The sequence below is a fragment of the Embiotoca jacksoni genome, unplaced genomic scaffold (genome assembly GCF_022577435.1).
Source record: "Embiotoca jacksoni isolate LCO1_2020_lvr unplaced genomic scaffold, fEmbJac1.0.p SCAF_5, whole genome shotgun sequence".
NCBI lineage: Eukaryota > Metazoa > Chordata > Actinopteri > Embiotocidae > Embiotoca > Embiotoca jacksoni.
In genome coordinates, this window is record NW_027185403.1 from 17589410 (window position 1) to 17610339 (window position 20930).

Sequence of the window (20930 nt, forward strand, 5' to 3'; positions counted from 1 at the left end):
TGGTCCACGATGCAAATTTGGGTGTCAAATTTGACCAAATTTGAAATTGAGAATAAAAAAACATGTGCCACTGATTCCATTGGATTGATTTGATTCTGCTGTAAAATTTCAACATTAAATGCTGTGGCGGCCACACTCCCATTTCTCCAATATCAACACAGCTATTAGTGTATATTACTGGCTAGCCTTGTGGAGAAATGTTACTTTGTGGTTTTGGTGTCTAGCCACTCAAAACATCAACAAACTTAACAAGTACAGTTGACATAAAAAGACAGATTTTTTTTATTTTTATGTTAGAGCAATTTAAATTCACATGTTCTCTTACTTTATGCACCTTCCCTTGTACAATAGGTTATTTAAAGATCCCATATTTTACATATTCCTGTCGTTTTATTTGCAGTCTTGAGATCCATCCATCTTAATATAGTTTTACTTCTCTCTCTTAAGCTTTCCTCTGGAACTCCGCCAAGAACAGGCTGTTTAGTGTCTTTGTCATGAGGCATGTTGATATCAATCGTCCTTCCCAGGCCAACCACAAACTTTTTGTTTGTGTGTATCTCAGTGTGGACTGAGTGTTTTGACACAGTATTTATAGCAACCGAGAAACTTCATAATAAAACCCCCCCCCAAAAAAACTGAAGTCAGAATTTTTAACAATATGGGACCTTTAACAGACAAACTTTCTCTTAAAACTAGTAACTTTTGACCTCATTACTGTTACTTACCTGAAAGTAAAAAAAGGCCTGACCAAACCAGTAGTGCATGATTGTGGTCTGGGCTGCATCATAGTGTAGTTTCTTCCAGATAAACTGTGCCATGAGTGTCTGGATCAACAGGCAGCAGCAGAGGACCGGCAGGTTGTGAGTGCGAAACAACAGTGACACCAGCAAAACCAAGCCACTGTAAATCTCCCATAAGCCCCTGCTCTTCAGTTTGGCATCTGCTGTGATGATCTGGGATCGCAACAGGTCCTTGGAGCCCGTGAAGAGGATGCCCAAAACAAAGACATAAACAAATCGTGCCTCCACTGTTCCCCTAAAAGAGAAAGATTAAAGACTGTGTCATTTTCACATTTGCAGTTAACCTGTATTGATTTTCTTCCCCACAAAACTTCTCCTTCAATATTCAAGTAATTATGGTAAGTGACTGAGATGTGGATCCTGGCAGTCTTGCTGTAACTATCCATGTGTTAAGCAATTAAAAATCAAGAGATGGATACTGTAACATGAGGAAAATGATTAAATCCAGGCTCTGTACAGTACACTGAATGATAAAGGAAAGGTGCATCATCAGACTACCAAACAATCTGAATACATCAAAAGCTATAAACCCCAACAAACATCTTTCTAACAAAGGCAATTCACACAAACAAAACAAAACATTGCATGTGTTAATATGACTTAAAACAAGGCAGTGAAGTACCGTGTAGCACACACGTGTGTCATACATATTTCAGGCGGACCTTTTGGTTTAATAGGTTTTCAAAGTTCACCACTTTAATTAATTTCATATCCCCGTCTCTTGTTAGACAGCATTCCTTATATTTCTGTGACTCATAACCCTTCCTTCGTTCAGTATGCAGTGTGTCAATGTAACATTAATAATTAAAGCTTTGAGACTGGAAGACAGAATGAATCGCCGCAGGAAAACAGACTTTCTCACACCCATCACTTTGTCTATCGAGGTTTCTCCACTCCTATAATTTGAGAAATGTGGTATTAACATATTTTTTTGCACATTTTAAGGTCGTGTGACATTTTATCAAATTTCTCTTTCATGAGTGGAGAACCGCAGGTTGTAAGAAGAACGTGTAACAACGGTGGGAGTGAAACAACCCAGACGACAGAGAAATTTGCTCTGGGACTTTATAACAGCTGATCTGCAATGCTAAAAAGCTTCACGGGTATAATTTGAGTCTTTCTTTTGTCATTAATGACAGTGAAAGGTCTCAGCTCATGGATTAATTATACAGGTAGGTACCGGTACAAGGCTCCTACACGTTGCTTTCACTCAGGTGTCTCTGTGCCAGACCAATTGGTCGCCCTGGAACCTCTCACTCTCTGGACGGGCTATCATTGCCTCATTCCAGACATTTTGGTTCTGCACTTGTCCTCCAGGACATTCACCCTCTTCTCCTCTTGTCTCTCTCTCTCTCTCTCTCTCTCTCTCTCTCTCTCTCTCTCTCTCTCTCTCTCTCTCTCTCTCTCTCATGCAGTGGTTTCCTTCTCTGTTGCTCTCCTGAAGTTGTTTTTACTCGTCCGAGTCGAGGGTTGAAGGTCAGAAGAGGCGATGTGCTGTGCAGACTGTGAAGCCCCCTGAAGCAAATTTGTGATATTGGGTCATATCAGTAAAATGGATTTGACATCAGGACTGTACAGCAGGTCAGACAGGAATATAAGGGTTTGGAAAAATAGCATTCTGGGTGTTTCAGGGATGCATCTGTTTGAACATACTGTACTGCCGGGGCTATCTTTGTGTACATCTCCCATTTTTGACAAGAAGTTTAAAGTAAATAATGGAAAAGATTAGAAAAACAAACCAAGACTAACTGAGGGCACTAAGGAACATTATGGACAAATATTGATATAGGGAAGGAGAAAAAAAAACACCAAAAGTGTATGGTTAGCAGTTTGTTTCTTGAAATGACAAATTTGATACATTAATTTTTTTGAGTAATTAAGAGTATTTACCTTAAACTATCACTATAATAAAGACTATTCAATTATTTACTATCTATGCAAATTTCTGCTCAATATATATAATTATAATATATTATCCTAAATGAAAAAAGGGTAGGCCTCATGGCAAAAATAATCCACAAGATTGGATTTGCTCTCAGTTTGCGAAAAAGGACAATTAATAAACATAATCTGAAGATAACAGCCAAATCAGAGAGGAATGTTTTCATCATGAGTTTGTCAAAAACTCACAATAGGCTTCAATGACAATAGCAATGCAGTTATGTATGTGAATATACACTGAGCTCCCAGTTTATTAGGTACAGGCAAAAACCAATACAGGTCAGAGAAAAGTGTTTTTAAAATCATCCTAACCTCATTGATATAAATGTTGTAGATTAAATATAGAATAATATCAGTGTAACAATAGAAACCCCACAGCACCACAGTCTGTGACTGATTAAGCAGCTGAATTAACACCCCTCGACAACTGTTTCAACTAAAACTGATGACTGTATTCGTGCATTCAGGCAGCTGGGACATCAGAAAGTTCCCATTTGGGAACGTCCCACATCATGAGGAGTACAAACAGGCAACATGGCCTCCCCCACAAAGTGTGCTCTAATTCTGCTGTCAGAACACAGAAAAGAGCCAAACAACATCATCATCATCATCAGCATAAACCGGCACAGAGACTAAATTAATCTCAGGGGGTCAAAAATATTTGTACACAATGTTTCGAAACATTTTGATGTACAGTAGCTTTTAACATTGAATTACCAAACTAGGGAGGCTAACCAGGTCTGGCACATTTCTTCTCTTCAACACAAACTCTGCCATGTCAAGAGACGTCTAACCTACTGAGCTCTGAAAACCTCCACCTTTCCTGGTGGGATATTTCTAGTTTGACAGATGTTCACACTTTCTACCACTTAGCGGTCCTAACTTTCCCACTTCTAAGTTGTTACTGAACGCACCATAACTGTCATGAAGGCAGGATTTGTTTGCAAACTATTTTATTTGACTGCAAAGCCAGAGTCTCTAAAAAACAGAAAACTGACTGTCTACATTTTTGAATTTTGAATATGGGCCTCTAATTATATATAAAAAAAGAAAAGAAATAGTCAACATGGTTTCACGAAGCATGAAATGTTTGCCAACATTAAATGTCCAACACACAGATCCTTTCAATGACTCTGGCTGATTGGACCTGCACTCAGGTTGAAGTTGGGTGGAGCTGTGGAGGAATAACGTGATCAGGGCTGTAACCATCATGACATTTTTGTTGACGATTAATTATCATACAAATAATTGCGACTAATGATTATCCTTTTCTGTTCATTGCGACAGGCCTAACAGTGATGTGACAAAACTCTGGACCAATAAGGTTGACAGCAGGGTGCAACCAGTTGCAACAAAAATAACTTGAGAGCAAAGGACATCAAGTAATGTCCTGAAAGGAGGTCTCATCAGGTAACTTAGGTGAAAATACATGTGTGTAACTTTTCTGTGACTTTCTGCCTGTGTAAAACAGGAGTAACCTAAGGTTATTGCTTACTACAGTTGTGAAAACAATACATTTGTATTTTGTATCCAGCGTTTCTAATTGCCATTTTTTTAAGGTTTTCCTTGATTGGAAGAAGGATGTGAGGGAGGCCAGCAGGATTTAAAGATGGACGAGGACATTAATGTGGTGTACAACTATAAGCCTCAGTCTGCAAACTACTGCAAGGTTAAAAACACGTTTCCTGAAGCTCTTCTTCTTCTGAAAGGCTTACTCCACAAAAAACCTTTTCGAGATATCAATAATTTATATAGTGGAAAAGTCCCAAATTGAGGCTTTAAAGAAAAAGTGCTTTCGATTATGAAGGCAATTACATTTATTCTAATTTCCATTTCAGGCATTCAGCATGTGCTCTTATCCACAGAGACTTAAATGAAAAGATTTTGCCCCTAACATCTGCTGTTCAATTAACTTACATTTATTAATATTTGTACAAAAATGAGCAATACGTAGATTAGCCTTAAAAAAAAAAAAAAAAAAAAAAAAAAAAAAAAAAAAAAAAAAAAAACACGCAAAAAAGAACAACAAAAGAGCTGTGGCAACAATAAGTTGGTTTACCAAATTCTATAATGGATGGCGGGAAGGATGAGGAGGTAATGAAGTGAAGGATTTTCAAGGAGTGTAAATGAGGCTTAAATATATTCTGTGCAAACATGTGCAGATCAAAACAGTCATTAAGAGCACACTGCTTCTTATTTCTCACTTGTAAACCTTTTTTGAAGCAGATATTTAGATTTGACTTCGCAGTTAAAAGCACTGACAGGTGGAATTAAAACCATTAATGGCTCAGTTCCATTTAACGTCCGAATGAACCGTTCCCATGAGCCAACATGCACAATAGCACAACCTTCTCTGACTGGAACGCAGTCGTCATTAATGTGACAGAATCCATCAATGCTTTTTGTCGCTCCGACAGGTCGAAATGCCTGCTGTGAAAAAGCTCTATTCACGACCAAAAACCCAGATGATCTTTGGAGTAATCACTCACATTCATTTAAAGTTGTTTGATTGTATTTTCAAACTTCGACAGCTCAAAAGCGATTTTACACGTGAAGAGAGTCTCCTGCTCACAAGCGTGAATTCTCTTCAGCCACGCAGTAAAGGGTCATTTCTTTTGCAGCGTCAAAGCTGCAAAAGTACTACAGGATAATAACTGACCCAGAAGGAGTTCAGCAAGTATTGGACATATATTATTAATCAGTGTGTTTTATGGAAACCTGTTCCAACAGAGAAAGAGAGCAGAGTAATATGCTCGATACAGCATTATTCTTTATAATTCACAACTGTCCAAACAATATGGCAGGGACTGCAGTCATTATTATTTTATACAAAGGTAAGAGCAGAAAATGGATTGTGATTTTATGCGAGGGGAGTGTTGAGTGTGGGCTGTCGGTTTTACATGGTACTAGTAATACAAAATTTGGCAAAATGCACAAGCTGTCCTCCTTGTCTGAGCAATAAAGGCTATTTGTTATTTATGTAATTTTGCCTAACTGCAGCCCCTCAAAAAGTGGCTGCAGTTGTTTCAAGTGTCTCCTGATTACAGTCAATCACACAGAGCTGTTTTTGGTGCACAGTGTAAATGAGAGATTTTCTCCTATCAGGTTCCTAAACTTTCCCAGCTCTTACTTAAATGACATGAGTCATTTAGCTAAGGGAGTTTTATGTCATCTGTAATTCCCATACAACTTGAGAGACAGGCAGCTGGCAACAGGAAACACATTAATGTGGATGTTTCCATGGTATCGGAATTCTTTATCGTAAATGACATTTTCTGATAGTAGATGGTACCAAAGCAATTCTGTCGGTGCCATAAAAGTCAAAAGTTCAGCATCTCTGTAATTGACATAAATAAAGTTGTGGGTTTCCAATAGAGACATGCAAGCAGGCTGACAGCCAGTTCAAGATGGAGCATGTAAACATGGCAAATGCTGGGTTAATAATGCAGCTTTCTAATGAGAGCAAATGTGCTTTTGATGCGTGCCTGGATGTGACGGTATGTAAAATTACCTGGAACTGCAGTCTGAAGAGAGGTTTTGTTTCACACTACAGCCAGTGAAACTAAATCAGTCCCTCTTCAGATATGTTGTCATTTTGTATTGACGGATTTGTAAAAGTCCTTAGCTCTCTGGCCTGCTGCACTTCAGACCACCAAGTAAAGAAAGCTCACAGGAAGCTCGGCCTTATTCCAGAACAATAACAAAGAAGAGGGCAGAGTCGTTATGAAAATGGTGTTCAGCTGTGTCTTCCACATTTATCATAAAGAACAATGCTAAGAGTGCATTTTGTTGCTTTTGGCGTCATTTGCTGAGATTGCTTGTGGATCTGAGAACTACACTCGCAAACAAAACAGATCGTTGGTCCAGAGAGAGCCACTATCAGATTAAAAAGGAAAGACAGGACATTAACCATTTATTAAAGCAGATGCAGCAATAGTTACTGTAGCCTCAATGTACTCTTTAATCACGGGATCAAAGTTTATCTCATCAGGTATATACATAAAAAATGACTCAAAACAGCATTACTGACACACTGAATCTGGCATCACTTTAATACTATTTACTATTTATCACAGCTTTATAATTTCCATTTAAAAAGTTCCCAGACTATTTCTGCTGCACATGACTCAGAAATGCCATGGAGCAGGGCGAAGTAAATACCTTTATGAGTAATTACTCCAAGTTACATCACTTCGTCCACAGCAGCTCCTGAGTTACATATTGTTTTGTGATTTCACCATGGACCTGAAAATTGAGCAGGGAGTGCACATTCAAGTTTGTGTCAAATTCTGGAAACTGGCAGCTGAGACGCTTGAAACACTACAGAAAACCTACGGCAACGAAACAGTGAGCGAGGTGAGCTTGAGTGGCATTAATGCTTCAAAAGAGGCAAAACTTCAAGACCCCTCCAGGGTCAGACTGTCACAGTAGAACTACATCTGAGAAAACATTTGGCGCGAACAACTGACACTGTGGCACAGTGGCCATTGCTGGCTGAATTCGTCTCCCTGCGACTTCTTTCTGTTCCCCAAAATAAAGTTTAAGCTGAAGTGTCGCCGTTTTGACACCAGGGAGAAGATCCAGTGTGAACCGCAGAAGGTGTTCGACGCGCTTACAGAGCGAGATTTCCAGGAAGCGTTTAAGTGTGGCAGGAGCGCCGAGGCTTGTGTTGCTGCACAAGCAGACTACTTTGAAGATGATGGAAGCCAGATGTAAATCAGTTACTGGTTTTAGTTGTCGTGGCACAATCTCAGAACTTTTGATAGCACCTGGTATTTACCATCAATGTTTCTGAAGAAAGCCTATTGATCAAAATAACATCTTCTCTCAACCAAATCCTCACTATAGAATTCCTAACAGTGTTGGAACAGTTAAGTTTTTCTGTGTTCGTCTTCTTACTGGTTTGCAGTGGGTGCGGCTAAATGTGCAGCCTCAGCAGACAATCAGACGTGATGTCTTAAAGTCGCTCAGTATTCCTTTTACAACAAACACTAAAAAGTTCACTGCTCTATAACAAACCAGTAATTTAAGAATTATCAGTCAGCATCATTTTGCATAATCACCATCTGGTTCTGTATCACATGACACACCTGACAAGTTGCACTATGGGATTGTCCATCAAATCACACCAACACATCTGTGAAGCAGGAGGATAACTGTGTATGAAACTCCTCATAATTAATACCATTGGAAGTTTTTTTTGTCCAACGTTTAAGTTTGATTGCTCTCTATTTTGTCATAAATATTTAATGTTATTGAAAACAATTTCAGATTTGAAACTCAATTTTTAGGGGCTTTAAAGCCTTGGGGAATCCTTCACACTGTTTGATGAGGAGGAGCCACGAGTCCAATCAATATTATCTTCTTTACTGCCTTTTGTGATGTTAATAGTCTTAACAGTGGACAGAAAATAGTAGTTTGACAAGATACAGCGCTGCCTGGATTTCATGTTACCTTGGAAACAAGCGCTGAGTGCTCCAGCAAGTGAATAAGAAAAGGTAAGGCTACGTCCAATCCCCTTAACATGTTTGGTATGTCCCCTTCATCAATCACCTGCATCAGGCAAGCACTTACAGTATATCAGACAAAACAAGTAATTCAGTGCCAGAGGATGACAAGGGTCTGCCTGCTTCGTCTGAGCCCTTGTCTCTCTGTGGGATAAAGCTGAGCATGTCCAAGTGGCAACTATTAAAAAGCCACAGGGACTAAGAGGAAGACTTAAAAAACAGTTCCAGACAAAACATCTAATTACACAACAAGCAGTGAGATCAATAGCTGCTTTGCTGGCAGCATGTCCTGGTGTCTTTTGTTCTTCAGCTTTACGGTAGATTTTAAAACAGCATTTAAATCAGCATTACCCACAAAGATAGAATACAGGAAATGCAGTTTTACATCCAATGCTCTGTCAGTCAGTGGAGGATAGTCATTTGTTAAATGTTACCACTGATATACTGTACTAACACAGTATTGACTTTGAAAAAGAGCTATAAAATGCTCTACCTCCTGGGTAATAAAACTGAAGTCTCTCTGTGTGTGTGTGTGTGTGTGTGTGTGTGTGTGTGTGTGTGTGTGTGTGTGCGCGTGTGTGTGTGCGTGGCAAGGGTTCACAGGTGTTTTGAGGCGAGTTTGAATACATTTCCATTTTTAAGCGGGATCGGTATGCATGAATATTTTTAAATTGGAGAAAGCGCACAACAGTCCCCCTCTCTAGATGGAGCACTACATGATAAAATGGGTCATGTTTTGTGCAGGTGTGAAGCGCACACACACAAACACATGCATAAACATTGTAACTGCTTGTTGTAGCTTTATGTTTGGTAGAAAATGTGCCATAAATGCAGAGAATGGGGACGGAAGTTGGAAACAAACTTTAGCTATGATGCACACAGGCTCAGACAGGTTTGGCCCTCAGCCGGCTGCTTTGATGTTGAGCTACTTCCTACTGCAACATTCAATTTAATTCCTCTTTCATGTTACCTTTATTGTACCTTTTTCCAGACGCTTTATGTTGTTAGTGCTTCGGTAGTAATCTGTGATCCCTTCAGTTCAATACCAATAATGCAAAGGACATACTTGCTCTGTCAGTTGTCTATTTTTAGGTTCATTTCTGACAAAGCCATAAGGCAGCGTGTGTGTGGCAGAGAGAGCAAAAACAGACAGCAAACTGCATCCACAGTGACATCCAAGTAACTCTGTGAGCCCTTTAAAGTGAGCAGCACTGGCTGTTCTCCTCCCCATTAGCCATTTTGAAAGATGCAACAGCGCAATTAGGCAGTTGACACAAAGGGAAGGCGAGGGGGGGACCGGGGAGGTGTCAGGGGGGGCTTCACTGTGATAAAACACACAGAATGAGTAACCCAAGAAGACCAGACATTAAAAAGGGTCATTATAGAGAACTCTGGCTTTTTTACAAACACATTACAGAGTGAAGGAAAAAAAACATAGTCGTGAAAGTGAATGTGACATTTTTTGCCTTCTTTTCGTTTCTGAGAGACTGTTCTGATATCATGTGTAAAATAACCATCAATTACACAAGAAGGTTGTTCAAAAATACCAAACAAAACAAATCAGACCAATAAGAAATGATTAGGTTCCTCAACCACTGGAAGCTACTGGACTATATTTAAAGCACTACTTTAGTCTAACATTTCCTTCCCGTCAAAATACAGCAACTGAGACAGACAGCGTGCGATTGTCATAAATCCCAAGACTAAAGTTTGTCTATATAAAGAGCTTAGCCCAAGTAGCTGCAGTGTGAACCAAATCTAAAATAAACCCTTGAGGCGGAGCACTGTAAAGATCAATGTGGTGAGGTCTGAAGAAAAAGCTGAGGGACCGGGTGAACCGTCAAACCTTGTCAATCATACAGTTCGTCAAAAGCAGCCAGAGTCCCTGCGTGGCTTCAGTCAGGTGTCTTTGCATGGGTAAGGGTGAGAGGTTGAGTTTTTAATTAGGCGAGCAGGTAGGAGAGACTGCCAAGGAGAACAGGAAAGGTGAGAGAGGGCCAGGTACCGGTGCTAGATGAAGGGAGGTCAGGAGAACTAGACAGGAGAAGTGTGTGCAGTCCTGCGCGCTCATTATTTTCTGACGGGGGTTACTAGTCGATAACTCTGTGCCAAGCTACAGTCTGCACAATGAAAAATTACAACACTTAGGGGCTGCTAGACTCATGTTTCCTCTTTCTGGACAATGCTAACAACAACTAAATATCGACTGTACTGAAGGGTTAGATATATATATAGTGCACAGAGGAATCAGTCTTGGAGAATATCGATGCTTTTAAGGCCCACGTTAACATGATTCTTCATTATTCAGGCCGAGTTCAACGGGCACACTTAATATCCCAAATGCACCGGACACTGAAGGGTTGGCACCAGATGAAATGTTTTATCATCTGTGTAAAATGAACATGATTATGCACCTGGTATGCTTGATTAAGATTGGAGGGTCTAGGAGGGAAGACTCTTACCTTCAGGGATACACCAGGAAGGTTTCAATGCATTTGCAGGTTTAAGAAATCTAAACTCTTCTCAAGATTTATCTTTTAATGATAGCAGGGGGATCTGAGGGCCATTTTTAGAACGGAGATAAGAAAACCACAGAGATGGAAAAAAAAAAAGCACCAGCCTTATTAGGCCACAGTATTGTTGGTGGCAACATTTCTTGATGTCGAAGCTCAGCATTCATTTTCATTTCAGGACAAATATCTCAAATTATTGTTGTTATTGTTCTTGTTGTCTCAATTGCAGCCTGGCTTAATGCACCTATTGCTCACAGATTCAGTCTTTGCTGTTCACATGGAAGTTTGCTCAGCCAATCAGCAGTCAGTGCGATGACATTGAAGTCAAGCAATTGTTTGTAAATGTAGTTCCAACAATGATGGTGATGGGAGATGAAGCGCTACAAACAGTTGAACCAACACTGGCAAATATAAAGGAATTGAAGCTGGAAAAAGAGCAGTGACTAAAATTAAAACAAATATTTCATTGGCCATTTACCATTCCTATGATGGTCAATACTGATTGGTTAAAGGCTGCTACAATAGTTGCATCTTAATGGGCAGATAGACCCATCAGGATGCAATGATTGGAAACAATCTCCAATGCAGCGAGGCCTGTCCATTCACACAGAGAATTCAGACCTTGTAATACCATACTATCTCCATTCTGCCTGCAATGTGATCCTAATAAGTACATTAGTTGGGCTTGGCTGGCTGACATTTCAACACAAATAGCCCCCTGGTCAGAGTACTAATGCTGCTGTGGGGACTTTTCCTGTTACTACCTGAAGTGTTTGTCTATCTTGCTTGACATAGAGGTGCAGAAAGAGGCAGAGTTAAGTGACGTTTCAACATGTGAGACTCATGTTTCTTCAAGATGTGGTCAAGCTGTAGCGATTACATTTATATCTGCTGAGATTCATTCAGGATGTGAACCGAACCGATCCGACTGATTCGACTGCATTCTGATCTCAATTTGCATGAAAATGTATCACATAGGTATCAATTTATGATCTCACTTTAATGTGTTAGAGTGCTAATTGTGATAACGAGCGCTAAACTCAGATTAGGTTTGTGTGAATGTCGTCAGTGGTTCAAGTATTTGGTTAGAAACTAAACCAACTGGCCCAGGCCAGGCTAGAGGATCACCACAGTTATCACAATTTATTTATTACATTAATGTCTGCACCAAATTTCATTGCAATCTATCGAAAAGTTGTGAGATTTTTTACTCAAAACCACAAATATGAACCTCTTTTTGTGGATTGCAATGTGCTTTGCACATCTTGAGACTTTTTACTCCTCAGCAATGTAGAGAAATTCAGGGTCCTATATTTCAGCCATGAAAGCTACAAATATTCAAATTCAAATTAAAACCAGACAAAAAGCAAATTTACAAAACTATACAAAAACTATTCCAACATCCCTGCATATATTCCTACTCACTGCACTAATTATCTAGCTTACTGGTCTGTGATGTAAAAATGTGACTTTGGTTTCATCACTTACACGAGACAGGAGGGGAGGATGGGGTTCCGGCTGTGCCAGAGAGACATGTGTTAGAGGAGAAAAGACTTGTCGATACTCCTGCAAATTCCTGCTGCCTGCCAATTCAAATCAACAGTCATGGATTGCTGGATGCCTCTTTCAATGTAATTAATTAAATTTAAGACACTGTAACTTTTTTAGGGCCTGAAGGTAGACCAGGAGATTTACTGTAGGTAGATGTAAAGAAAAGAAAGTACAACAGTAAACGATGTTGCCTGAGCTTTTGTCCCAGAGGAAGAACTACAGCCTGCACGCTCATCTGCATCATAGCTTGACCTGGCACTCCTGCACTTTAAATCATGTCACTATCGGGGGACAGCAATTTGCTAACAGTTATGGTGAATGACATCATGGTTCCCTGGTTCACAAAAACTTACTTGGATGTAGTTCGACTAGAGTGTTGCCAGGGAAACAAGACATTGCCGACAGCTGCCCGGTAGCTGTAGACACCCAGGAGTCCGAGGGCGAGGGCAACCTTGGAAACCCACGAGCACCGTCTTTGAACCAGGAGGTAGATAAGAACCAAACAGAAGGCTGACAGTAGGGAGAGGATCATCTTGTGTTCAGAGCTAGAAAGAGACAACAGACAGACAAATGGTGTGAAAAATAATAAATGCAATTCTGAAGTTTGACACTGAAATTTGTTCATATTCTCCAGTTTTAATGTATTTCTATATTTCAGTACAAATATAGGATGAGCAAAAATTAAGTAAGTCATTCAGTTAACCAAAAACTGAAAGGTGAAATGTTGAAGCTGAGTATTAATGGAGCAACAGAGAATTTCTGATGAAATGAAACACTGTCAGTCATACTGTATCCTCCAGCATTAGATTAAACTTTAAAAAGACACGGATCTTCAATTGTTCACTGGATTTAAGGCTATAGAGTCTGAAATTACGCCACACTGAGCACAGACAGGAAATAATAAGACCTCAAAGGACATATCAAAGTTGAATAGAAAACGTGTATCTAGCCATTAGCTGGATCAGACAGCAGTGGAAGTTGGGTACTTTGAGACAAGATGAGGCATAACGCTACCTAGATCTCATTATCCAAGCAACAGGCAGTGCAGGTAGGAAGAAAGGGCAACGCTGGACAGGGAAAAGGTCAGAATCCACATCTCTATTCCACAATGTGATGCATGTTAAAGAACAAACTATAATCCCCTGCGCCGTGCTGTTGTCAGAATTTTAATGGCTCTGAAACAGTCACAGTTTTACTAAGAAATCACAGTTTTCCTAAAGCCTGAGCAATCACAGAAGGCGATTTTCCATTCCTAAATCTTTTTCAAAGAATGCTAAGTGGAGACTGCTGTCAGTTTCTCAGACAGAAAAACACCTCTAAAATGTTCCTGTGTCGGAAGAGACTTTCCTTCATCTGTTACTAGCATTAGTGTAATATATATATAGATTATTTGTCTACTACAGTAGGTGATATCCTATATCTCCCGCGGCTTTCAGTTCAGAAATAAATGCCACTTGATCTTTTACACTCGTGTAGATGGAGACAAATGGAGATTGAAAATTGTGTTGCTGCCTTGCATTCTAGTCTACTGAGAATACTTTCTTCAGACAAATTGGTGTATGCCTTTTTATAATTAATTTATTCCCAAGTGACTGTTGAACTTCTGTCCTTAAACAGTGAAAGAAGCCTCACTTTAACTCACTAAAACCACATGTTTACCACACATTTTTTTTTCTTTCCTCACCCTCAACTACAGCTGTGTTGAAAAGGAGTTCTTATGTCCTTTCACCTTCGTGTTCACACATATCCACATAAAAAAGATAAATATATATACAGTACACTGTACCACAAGACTAAGAGTCCTCAGCTCTACAGCAGCTCCATGTGTACCACAACCCCACAACAGAATAGTGGTTATAACAACAAACAATATTTCTGAAGGGTTTACAGTCAAATTTTATCAGTTGTAAAGTTTGCCCCAAGTCAAAAGAGAAAAATATTGGAGTGTTTCTCTACAGATTTCAGATTTACTTTTGAACTTCTGGATAATTGCTTTACGCATCATGTTCCGATTTGTTGCTTAATAGAAAACTCAGTGAAGAGCCACACCAGTCCATCTTTTTGCCATTCATTGAGTGCAGCGTCTTTCTCTCAGGGAACACCTTAAGAGTCCTAATTCTGCCAAGCTACTTCTGCATCAGCCAAGTAGCTGTTGCTGTTAACTCGCTCTCTTTCCAAAAACAGCATAGATGGCGAGCTACGTAGCATCACGAGCTTTATAGGGTGAAAGATGCTTAAATCAATATTTGTGTATTAACAAGGGAAAAGACGACTGTATAGGATGAGAGGTATCACTTGAAGTGACAAACACAAATAACTGTCATTCAACTCTAAAGCTCACCTCAACTTTATGGAGTTTCATAATATCTTTCAGCATATTGTGGTTTTACGGCACACAACTTTACTGTTTTGGTTGGCTCACTTTTCTCATCAATATCAACCCTAAGTTGCTGTCCGTCAAAAAGCTCCGATGAACCCACTGCCCACCACTTGCTCAGCACCAAAAGTGACACAAAGTTACTTGGGTTTTTTAACGGGCGTGGGTCCATCACATCGCATGAGTGACGCTGTTTTGCTCCGTTCTCAGCTTGGCTTCAGACCCCACCAGGAGAGCTGCAGAAGCAAAGTGATTTCCTTTTTTTATTTTTGATCAGATTTTTTTGCTTCTAGCAGTTTTGTTTTTGTTTGTTTATTTTGTGACTATTGTTATTATTTCCTACTTTGTGCTGTAGCCTACAAAGTTAATGGAGTTTCCTGTGTTTTAGTTGTCATATTTCCCTGAAGTAGTTGGTGGAAACCAAAACTGAGCAAAAAGAAGAATGAATGTTGGACATCAGGTGACCAGAAATATGACTCTAAATGAATGCTAATGTTGCTCTGCGTTGATTCACTGCCCTTAAAGGGATAGGTCGGTTACTTTGAAGTGGGGTTGCGGTCTGCGTATCACCAGAAGCCGACAGCTGCATCGGCACAGAAGTTAAACAATGTAATGCTGTGAACAAGGTCAATAAGAAAATTAATTTTAGAAACCTAAAGAAGTCAATATCTGTTTAAAAGTATGCTGCATTTAGATTATTTTCTCCGCTGTACCTTGCTGTTGGCCAACTCTTTCCGACAGAGAACTGCGCTGTTCAATCCAACTATGCACTTTTTAAAAACACCGAGCTCCATTAACAAAAACAGGAATCGTACATTGCACAACACAGAAGGTTCGGGTCTACCACTGCCTCCACCAGGTAGTTTGTTTTTGTTATCGTGTGAATTTGGTGATGTTTTGAAAAGTTTGTTCGAATCAGGAATAACACCAAGACGCCAAAGTACTATCCACAGCAGTAGGTTGCTTAGTGCCAGTGCAGCTGTCTGCTTTTCCAAAGTGGAGATGTGCCAACCCACTACTGCAGGAAACACACTGACTATGGACACTTCATACTTCCCACTTAAAAAAAAACCAAAAAACTAACTATCTCTTTAGGAGGCCAAAATAAATCAGTTATTCCAGGTTTAATTAAAATGTTCGAATTTTATAACATGATTGTTTCACGGTATTTAGAGCATCTGCTACATGGCTGATTCAGATATACTTTGGTATTGTAGTTGTTCAAGGTAACAGGAGCTCGCCGGCTAATTTGGTTGCAGTTGCCAGCTTCCTATGAATGTGCAAGGGTGTGATGGCTGTGGGGTCAGAACACTTAAACATAATCAAACCAATTTATTCAATCTTTTTTCTTTTCTGAATATTTCTAGTTAAATTGGAAGTATTTATTTATGTATTTATTATTGGCTATTTTGGAGCACTGCGCTTTAAAACCACTTTATTGCTGTTTGAATTAACTTTTAACAGCATATTGCATGTTTTTAGAAGATGGTTAAACCCAACCTGTTAAGCCAATGGCTGACGTCAGGAAGATGAGCCCACTGCACCCCAGTTTGGTTGAGGGAGCGCAGTATTCTGCAGCAGACCAGAGTGAAGGGTGGCGTGGCTAATGCTAGCCACTTTTCTGAGCAAATTTCTCCTCCTGGGTGAGCAGAGGGATGACAGTCTTTTGAAGGGAGGATATGCTCCTCTTCATCTCCAGAACCACTCTGCTCTCTGAAGTACTTGCGGCAGACATCCTGGAAGACGGTGAGGCAGAGTGTGTTGAGCAGAAAGTACCAGGTTTGATGCTCCTCCTCTACAAAACTGCTGGCCGCCAAGCTGAGAGTGTGGCCGATGGTGCCAGCCAGCAGCAGAACATCCAGTTCAGACAGAGACCACTCACCACCACTGCTCCTCACTGGAGACTATGAGAGAGAAGAAAAGTACATCACAACAGAACCTTTAAAACAGAGTAAAAGAAAGTACAAAATGTGAATGTTTACTTTAAGAGAGACACATTTACATCTGACAAAAATGTAGTTATTGTCCTTGTCTGTTTAACTCCATCAGTGGAATGTCTCATAACCCGAAGAATAGATTCCTAAGACATTTTGCAGAAGCAGGTCTTGGGCCCAGAAATATATGATAAAAGTTTGGTAAAGATTCTAGATCAGATATCTTCACTTGAGATGATTATTCTGTCTGTAGCTAAAAGTATAAGACCATTTATATTTGATACAATTTAGATATGGTGGAAGAGGCGACTACAACCACACAAGCCTGACTACACACTCAACCTATTTTCACCTCGCCCACCTCTGTACAATGGCATCATTATTTTCAGTGGGATAATTGGCTGGATCAAACTACCGCTTGGGTGATTCATACCGATGTACTTCAATATTGAAAATCTCATCCCGTGACACATTAAATGGCTCATGTACTTCACAATAAAACATTCCAATTTGCAGCCACTTGCAGGTTTACCAGCTCTCCTCATGGAGACCAAATAGAGAATATTGTACCCGCTGATGCACAAGACAATCACACTGAAAGTTAGACCACTATTCAGACTACTGTTTATGATGAAATGATTTTTGGTTAAAACATGAGGCTATCCATCACATGTCACTACTGGATGTATAGCAGTTATTTACTGCCTTGGCACTGCAGAGTGACCATGACCTGTCGCTCATAAATCGTGGTCCGTCTCTTATGGATGCTTCCATTCAATTTTTAAGATTGGTGTTTGTCCAATTGCATACTTGTATGCAAATTATTTTATTCAGTGCATGAGAAGTTCAAACGGAGTTCAGCCAACCTCTTTGCTCAGCACTAATATTTTAGCTCAACGAACAACAGACATACATCTTTGCTTGTGTTCACCTTGATGACGAAGAGAGGCTGAGCTGCTACATTCACTACCTGCAGGCTACAGTGGTGGGTTCACTCTGGGACTGAGCTGATTCGGTATTGTTTTTTTTACCTACAAAAGTACAGGTTATTTTTGAGGCCAGCTTTCATCATGTACAAAATGCTGTGATGTTAAATATTTCATTCTGGTAGTTAAGTCCAAAAAAGAGCAAAATATCACTCAACTGTGGCCCATTTAGGAAAGACAAATCTTGGCTGCATATATTTTTATGCATTGACAGTATTGAGGATATGTTTTTATGAAACACTCTTCAATCATAATTTTACTTTCCAAGTTTTCCTGAATGTCTTCAAGATTAAAACCCCTGTGTGCAAATAAATTGTGTCAAAATATAGTTCTCCATTCCTCAAATATTTCAGGGTTGTATAGACCTTTGGCTAAGTAAAGATTGTTCATTCATTCCTTGTACAAAACTCTGAGCCTTGCCTGCATTACTGAGTGGAGATTGATGTCCTGTATGCCTACAACTTTCTCTGTTTCTGAGATAAAAGATGTCACGGCCCAAAGGGAGCTAGGGGTGTTTTTCCAGCTCACAGCTCACAGCTCTGTGTCTCTGTGTGTCTCTGTCTCTCTCTCTCTCTCTCTCTCTCTCTCTCTCTCCTCCAGTAGTTGGAAAATTGTGAAATCAGAAAAAGCCACGATTCAAAATGTTTTCCTTTGTGGAGTAAACTTTTTGTATACTCATTTCTGCCCACGGTTTTGAAGTAAATTGAATACATACCTAATTACTTAAAAAAAATAATAAAAAGCCATTATATAGAATGAATAATACTTATTAGTAGAGTACATTAGGACATACATTTCTGATTGAAGGTAAGTATCAAATTTAACATAATAACCACAACAAAGGACTCAAGAGATATTTTAGTTTATCCTAAAGTTATTGTAAAAAGAGAAATATCACTGGCATATAAAAACACCTGCTCCACTCGCTGTGTGGAGGTGGTAATCACAATTCATTAAATTTTCCAGGCAAAATTTATATTCTGCAATAATTAGATCTTACTTCTCCTTTTAACACTTTGGATCATGTCCTGCTTTTGGACAGGTCTGAAAACTGGGTTGGGCTCCAAGGTGTGGTACTAAACTGGTTACGCTCCAATTTACAGACAGACTTAAGACAAGAATATATTTTCCTCCAATGTCAATTTCGTAATTTCCATCCCAAGTTAAGTACCACAAATATCCATAAATGGCCCCTTTCTGTTTAATATATACAATATATGTTTTCAAAGCATCTATATCAATCACCATACTTATGCTGATGATACTCAATTCTACATTTGATTATAGTAACTTAGTCTTTGTCTGTAAAGTGTAAGTCATTCTTCCTGAACACGTAGGCTACTGTTACAGAAAAACATATTACACCTATTTGAGTTGGTTAACAATATCAGATTCAATTTCAAAACATTGCTACTGGTCTATAAATCACCAAGTGGGTGAGGACCAAATTATATTCCTGTCATGCTTTCACTGTGTGAAACGTGTGTCTGCTGACTGTTCCAACCAGCAGAGTCAAGAAAGTTACTTTTGCCAGTCAAAAAAACCATCCTGGCACAGGGACACTTGTAAAAAGCAAATTGTAGTTTTTACACACTAAACAAATACGATTAAGTAGTGAGCTCTAGAGGTCCTGGGACGTGCATTAGCCATTTCCCTGCCATTTCGTGTCTTTGTTTAAAGCCAAGATAAACAGCTTCAGGCTGCATATACATCAAAGGTATAGATACAAGTGGTACTGATCTTGCCATTTACGTCTGCACCATAGAGAAAACCTAAATATAAAAAAATGACATGCTATTCCTTAAATTATCATTACTATTGAAACAATAAAAGACAGCTGAGATGTGCTCTTCAGTTGTCTTGACAAGCGTAAATGGGATGAATATTTTCTGAGCATCCTCAAGGCCTGCATGTGCAGAAGAACATGAATCAATCAAAACATGAACTGAAGCCTAATGTGCTGAAGAAGGATATTGCTCTCCTCCCCTGTCAAAAGCCTTCTCTGCTTCATGACAAAGCGAAGTGACAGAAAGAATGACCTTTTTGTCTAAAATGCAATATTTTGCCTGAAAAATCATTAGAGGATGTTTGGTGCCATCTTTGGTTCTATGCCCGTTAGTATCATATTACATATTTTAGCTCTATGATACCGATAACTCAGTTGTGATGCCTTTGAAAATACTTCAGTAAGTCTTTTATCGTGATCTACTGGCATACAACTGAACCTGCCTTTCCATCATGCAGCTGTGCAGCAGTATCGCTGACTCAGCCCTTGGTAATGACTTCCCAGCTTTCTCATTTTAATTATAATAATTTTCATTCAGGACAAAAAATATTATTAAATACTTACTGTTAAATCGTACTGTTTTAAAACTTAAGCAAGCTGCTTACAAAAGTTATGAGAGATTTAAATCATTTGTTAAAAGGGTCTTAGTCCTTTTTAAATATTACTGGTATTTCACACTGGTATTTCTGCAAGTTCACCTCCTTTATAGAAATAAGGTATACTCACCTTTACGTCATTAAAATTAATCCAGCTGGAATTTTAATCACATTTTATTGGAGTAGCGAGTTAGTTAGTGCGCTTAATCTTTGACTTTTTCCATCTAGGAGAGAAACTAATCAGAATACCTCTCAAACATTTTGGATGCCGCCCATAGTGCACTCATTTGTCAAGTCAAACCAGGCACAGCCCTGCATTTAGATCCACTCTTATTACACTGAATACGTATCCACATTGTACCCGAAGATAACTTCTTACCCTATTTTTCTTTTCCGTCCTTTTACATTTCGTAGCTTTACTTCCTGCTTCTGATTTGAATATTTTTTATTACTTTGGGGTTAGAAATGGACAGGTAGGTGAAGTCTGTCCAACGAGATGGTTGACGAGCAAAATCAGACCTAATGTTCAGAGGACTTCAAGCAAATTCAATAATTTCATGAACCAATACTGCTGTAGTTTAACAATAAACCAGCACCATTATTTAATCTCAATATCAAAATTAATTTCAGTCAGTCATGATTTAGAGGACATGGAGTCCACTAATTGTATTTCCTCACACAGGTTATTAAAAAGATTTTGGCTGTGAAGATGGGCCACGACTGAAAGCTTAATCAGCATTTTTGGAACAAGTTATAAAACATGGCAGGATACAGTGTAAGACAGCACTTCTGTATATGTCCTTCAAAAGCAGCAGGAACAAATCCATATGGCTTTAAATCAATCAATTAGAATTTAAAATTCAAAACCTCAACAGGAAGTCTATATTTTGAAGCTGAAATGCAAAGTTTACTGAACATGGTCTGAAACAGGATTCACGC

General features: G+C 39.2%; 1 protein-coding gene across 2 annotated transcripts in view; it reads right to left on the minus strand.

Annotated features, from left to right (window-relative positions):
- The window catches only part of pigg (phosphatidylinositol glycan anchor biosynthesis class G (EMM blood group)), a 65367-nt gene that overhangs the window by 13349 nt on the left and 31088 nt on the right, over positions 1 to 20930 (minus strand). The window contains exons 9-12 of one of the 2 annotated variants that reach the window (XM_069171069.1): positions 16190 to 16593; positions 12666 to 12857; positions 12250 to 12279; positions 726 to 1035 (exon numbers count right to left, since the gene is read on the minus strand). In XM_069171069.1, coding sequence (XP_069027170.1) covers positions 726 to 1035; positions 12250 to 12279; positions 12666 to 12857; positions 16190 to 16593 — 936 coding nt within the window. The remainder of the gene's footprint in view (positions 1 to 725; positions 1036 to 12249; positions 12280 to 12665; positions 12858 to 16189; positions 16594 to 20930) is intronic. The other variant, XM_069171070.1, reaches the window with a different exon arrangement.